This window comes from Hipposideros armiger, unplaced genomic scaffold (assembly GCF_001890085.2).
Source record: "Hipposideros armiger isolate ML-2016 unplaced genomic scaffold, ASM189008v1 scaffold_0, whole genome shotgun sequence".
Lineage (NCBI taxonomy): Eukaryota > Metazoa > Chordata > Mammalia > Chiroptera > Hipposideridae > Hipposideros > Hipposideros armiger.
In genome coordinates this window covers 7,348,661-7,354,660 of record NW_017731350.1, presented here as the reverse complement: position 1 = coordinate 7,354,660, position 6,000 = coordinate 7,348,661, and the positions used below count along the sequence as shown (strand labels likewise).

Here is a 6,000-nt window from a genome sequence, read left to right as displayed (position 1 = left end):
GAGCTCTATTATAGGAATTGGCTCAGGCTATTATGGAGGCGGAGAAGTCCCACAACATGCTGTCTGCAAGCTGGGAAGTGGGAAAGCCAGTGCTGTAACTCAGTCCAGGGCCAAAGGCCTGAGCACTGGGGTGCCACTGGTGTAAGTCCTGGAGCCTGAGGCCTGAGAACCCAGAGCTCCAATGTCCGAGGGCAGGAGAAGGTGGATGTCCCAGCTCAGGAGGAGAGAGAGAATTCACCCTCCCTCTGAGTTTCTGTTCCACTTGGCCCTCAATGGATTGGAGGATGCCGGACCACAATGGTGAGGGGACCACAATGGTGAAGGCGGACCTCCTTTTCTCAGTTTACTGATTCCAATGCGAATCTCTTCCGGAAACACACTCACAGACTCACTCAGAAGTGATGGGTCACCAGCTACCTAGGCATCCCTTAGCCCAGTTAGGGTGACACATAGAATTAACCATCACAAACAGTAATGCTATTATTCTTTCGAATATGCAAGTACTCTTTCTTTAAATGTTTTTAAAGCTTTTAAAACACCTGGAACAACTAATAACCAAAATTATATTTCATATCAGTTTGCTACATTTCATTTGACAGGACCAAGCCACTTCCTACACTGGGAAATAAATTATACACACGCACACATATCTATGTGCTTGATTATATACCATACAAATGAAATTCTAACTGTAGTAGTGGTGGGACAAGCAGCTCCTGACATGACCCCCAGTGACCTTCACCTTCTAATATTCACGCTCCAGTGTAATCTGCTCCTCGTGTTATGAAAAGTCACACCCAGGGAGGCTGTACCTTTCCCAAGGGCAATTAGGAGTAAGTATGCCAAGCTGGTGGGAAAGGAACAAATTCCTAGTGAGTTCCAAGACTCCACTGGAGATATTTTATCACATGGAATGAGTCAAGTCAAATTCCTCGGAGAGATTCCGTGAAGGAATCATTTCCTATCATGCATTCAGATTAACAGGTTCAATAGCACCCCCTCATGCTCCCACACATGCTGTACTTACATATGACAGTAGCTATCACACCTATGGCTTAGGCTGCCTCCTCCATTAGACTTCAGACTTTCTTACCTCAAAGGCTGTCTTATTCACTGGGATGTCATAACAGAGCACAGGGCCTGACACATAGCACGTGTTTCTTATGTTCGCTGAATGAAGAAATAATTTATGTTGGTACTCGCGTCCACTTGATGGGTTATTTTAATGGTATATGTTAGGGAAAGTGCGAGTTTTTGTCTTGTTTTAAAGTCTCTTGTAGTAGCTTTCCTGGGCACTTTAAATAGGTCTTTGTGTCTCCGGTGTCTCTAGCACATAGTGGCACCTAATAAGTATTTGTGAATGAATGAATGTCACAAAAAGGCTGCCAAGCACCAGAACTGATAAGAACCCATACTTATGAAAGACTTAGTGTTCCACAAAGACAGCTGTTTGCCTATCAATGATGATGTTGATGATGATGATAACTTTTCTTCCTTCTGAAAAGAGGCATGAACATTTGCAAAATACTCTTCAATAAAGACAGATTCTTGTCTAGGTCTTAGCTAGTGACTGCTCTTAAATATTCTTTTATAAAAGACAACAAGTGACATATAACTTAAGAAATCCAAATAACCTTAGATTCAAAATTGGAAAATTTCTACCTCCTTCAGCATTAGTTTCTGAGGCATTACGGAAATTGCATAAACATACAGTCACACAGGCCCACAGTAATATGGAGAAAAGGAGAAAGGCAGCTACCCAGCATCCTCTCCCTGTTCGATTATCAATTAAACAAGAGACAAAAGAGCAAAGACAGGCTGAGGGGGATTTGTGCCGGGGCATCACCAGGCACCGCTGGTCCCCTCCTGAGACATACTTACTGGCAGCTCAGGGGCACGCTTCAGGACCTGCAGGGCAATGTAGGCGCCAATTGAATGGCAAACAAGCACCAGTTTCATTTCCTTTGGCACGTGGGTCCTCAGGAAAGCTACCTTGTGTTCCACTTGACCACTGAGTCCATAGACATCCTTAATTTCTTGAGCATTTGGGTCTAAAAGCAAAAGTATGAACATGTTTTCATTCAGTAAATGAAAGCAAATAAATTCACTATGAAAAATATCTTGAGAAACTGTAACAACAGTAGTTTATTTATTTAACGCATACGGTGCCCTCTTAGCTACAGTGTTAGGCACAACAACCCTAGAAAGGAAGTATTATTACCTTCACCGTATAGATGAAAATCCCAAAGCTCACAGACATTAGGTGATAGACTGACAGCCACATACCTATTCAATGGGAGGGGGAGATTCAAACCCAAGTCTCTCTGTCCTCAAAGCCCACGAACTTTCAAATACTCCACGAACTACTGTTAGCTTGGGCCAATGGTTCTCAAACTCGAGCATACACTGGGACCCTCTGGAGGCCTTATGATAACATTGATTGCTGGGCCCATCACCAGAGCCCCTCGTTCGACAGGTCTGGGTTGGGGCCTGAGAATTTGCATTTCTAAGTTTACAAGAGACGTTGATGTTGCTGCTCCTAAGACCACACATTGAGAACCACTGGTTAGGCGAATTTATATTATTAATAAACAACTAAGAAAATCCATGACATTGCTGCATTATTTTAGACAATCTTTGCTTGAAGACCTCAGACTGAAAGACTGAAGTAGCAATGTTGTCAACTGTTTATTTCATCCAGCACAGTCGTGACCCGAAATAGCCTCTCTTCCTTTCATAGATGAACTGTCTTCTAGGTTCTTCAAGACTAATTAAAACTATCTAGCTAATCTTCAAGAAAAATGAACAGGCCTTCCTTTGTGCATAACCAGTACTGCACTCTTACTATGGCACGTTGTCACGCTTGTATGATTGTCTGATTATTTCCTCTCTTAGGCTGTGGGCTCAGCTCCTTGAAGGCAGGGTCCATCTTTTCATCTCAGTGTCATCTGTGATTAGCACACAGTAAATATTATTACTGAGTGAAAATATGCAACAACTGGATGAGCTGAGCATGCTGCCAGCTCCAATATTCCATAAATATGGAAAACTCCAACGCTTTTCCCTGTGAATATAGACACGTATACAACCCCAATGACAGAGGGCAGTATTTCAAAACATCACAAGGTAGTCAATTGCTTCCTAAAATTTCAATCACTGGAATACTGAATTTCTTGCCACCGTGACTCCTGTGAGGTCGCGATGCGAAGTATAATGAGCCACAATGTGGCGTACTCAAAAGGTGTCCAAAAGTCACCCAGTGTTACCTGCACCTGCGACCTGCTGTTTCTATTTCCTTCAGTGGCCAGCTCGCTTCTTGGTCTGGATAACTTCTCTTCATCCTTCAAATTCTTAACAAGTGTCCTCTCCTCTGAGAAGCCTTTTTATGATTCAGGGGGCGAGGAGTAAAGTAGCTGTTCTTTCAGTTTCCACAACCCCATGTTTCTCTGACCATACTGCCCCTCATTTGCTCCTACTGTACAATTCATGCCGTGCTTATCTGTTCTCCAATGTCTGTACTGAAGACTTTCTTTTTTAAATTGAATCAGTGAGGGTTATTTCCCTAATTCTGTGGTACTGCTGATCTCCCAGGTAAGACATGCTCTGCCCTAGTCCTTCTTCCCAGGTCAGCCTAGAATTCATTCTCTATTTAACAAGGAAGCGCAGCATAAAACAGAATTGGGAAGAGACAGAAACTGGAAATCTGACTTTGGTAGGGCCCCTGATGACTCCAAGCCCAAATGTTTATTTAATATTATTTTTAACTTCGAGTAGTTTATACTCCCCTACCTTCTCTGATCACTCCACCATGTTGATCATGTTGTTCTCTGATACCCCAAAACCCAACACCTATAATATCTGCAACCCAAGTTCTTTATTTTTCACAATATGCAACATTTGAACGTGTCAGTCTTCCTTTCATTGGGACGGGATCGTGGGCACTGGAGGCAGAGATGCCTGGTTAATCACCTTACCAACTGGGTGATGTGGGCATGGACTGAGCTTCAGTCTCCTCACGTATATAACAGAAAAAATTCTATGCCCACAGGAATGTTGTTTGCACAACACCGTTAAAGCACACAGCACAGTGTCTGGCATAAACTGTTTGAGAAATGAAAGTTATGACTGCTATCATTTCAATTCCTGTCATTTAGGTCTTCCCTCAGATATATACCAAGAACCTTAGCATGGTTAGAGCAAGGAGAAAGAAAATGAGTTTAATACAATAAACATTTTAAAACTTCACTGACACCAGAAATAAGGTTCTAAAATATTATATTTCAGATGAAAGAACATTATAATTCAAATGATTCAAACGAATATTTCAGAGATAAACCTGGCTTTACCTCTGGAAGTGCTCTGTAGATTTCCAAGATTAACAAACTACTTTTGTTTGCTGAAAAATGAGAATAGAAAATTAAAATGTGCTATCCATACATTATTTTACTAGCAAAAACTAGAGGTTAAGAGACTATGTATATACTTGACTATATATTTTTATGCCTATTAAGATTTTAATATACTCTGAAAAAACTGCCAGCAATCATTAAGTTATTCTTCATAAAATACAGTAAAACATTACATTCAACTGTGTCAAAATCAGACTACTAATAATATGGACATGATTTATATCATTCTTTCTATAGGGAAAATGTACTCCAAGATGCAATCAACTAAGTACATTTGGAAAATAATGTTTTAAATTGAGAACTGCTTGAATTGATAGATATTAATGCAACTCACCATATCCTATTCAACACAAGAGTATGGTCTTGAATGTGATTTGAAAGGTTTCCTTTTAGAACCTGACTCTGTTTCTTAGACCCATCTCTATGAATTCACTTTACAGCTCACTTATTGATTCTGGAGTTTATTTCAAAAGGTACATATAGTCTGTTCCTAAGTAGTTCATAGATGAATTAAGTAATACCAGTATTTCACATTTACTTTCCATCTAGTTCAAATCCCAGTTATTAAAAGTTTGTCAATTCTGGATCAAAATATCATGCATCCCTTATAGCTTCAGGACACAGGTAAATCTGATAACTAGTATTTTCTTCCATTTTACACGAACTAAATTGGCTACTCTGACAAAAAACAGTGACTAATTGGTCCATGGTAATATTGAAAATATAGATATAAACACAATATACTCCCCTTGTCTTAAAGGGGTTCACAGTCTAATAAGAGGAAACAGAAACAGATAAAAACACAATCATAAATTACTGAAGTAAGAATATGTCAAGTGTTTCCTTGAGAAAACAACGGAGTTTTATTGGATCACAATAGAAAGGTAATGCCTGTTTGGATTCATAAAGTACTGTGCCGTTCTCCAAGTAACCCAAGATAAATAAGTAGGTAACAGTCTTTCCTACATGCACTTTAGTATAAATACTGGGGGTGCCAAAAAAATGGACATTTTGGTCAGTGTTGCTCAAGCAGTAGTTCGCCGTCATCAGAAGTGTCTCGACACTGATGGTGACCACTCCGAGCACCTCTTGTAATTGCAGAAGTCAAACGTGACTTGTATTCATCTTTTGTTATCAGTATATATTGAGTATTACAATTAATACAGTTTTCCTTCTTAAAATGTGTATACATTTTTTGGCACCCTCAGTATATAACTTTACATATTTGAATGCAGTCACAACGGTCTACGTTTAACAATAAATATTTAGCTATACACACATACGTACATGTGTCTACACATTGAATATGAATGCATAAGTTTTGCTATATATTTATAAGTCACCAATGACCACAAGACTAAATAAAGGTCAGCGTTTCACGAGACTTTTGTTAGGTCTGAGTCTGTGGACAGTAAAGTTCTAAATCTTACACCAGGGTTTTCTCAACCAGTAAACTCTCCCATCCTGCCCCTATTATCCCTCCAAATCTAGTGACTTTAAATGAACAACTTACATGTAGAGAATAAAAGGCTGAAAATAGCACATGTTCTAAAGAATGCTTTGAGCAAGATGGATATACAGTTTACACTTT

The 6,000-nt window shown here is 39.7% G+C and overlaps 1 protein-coding gene across 4 annotated transcripts in view; it reads right to left on the bottom strand.

Annotated features, from left to right (window-relative positions):
• Positions 1-6,000, bottom strand: part of LDAH (lipid droplet associated hydrolase) — a 98,293-nt gene that overhangs the window by 63,096 nt on the left and 29,197 nt on the right. For all 4 annotated transcript variants that reach the window (XM_019651935.1, XM_019652168.1, XM_019652004.1 and 1 more), the window contains one exon: positions 1,882-2,051. In XM_019651935.1, the coding sequence (XP_019507480.1) occupies positions 1,882-2,051 (170 nt within the window). The remainder of the gene's footprint in view (positions 1-1,881; positions 2,052-6,000) is intronic.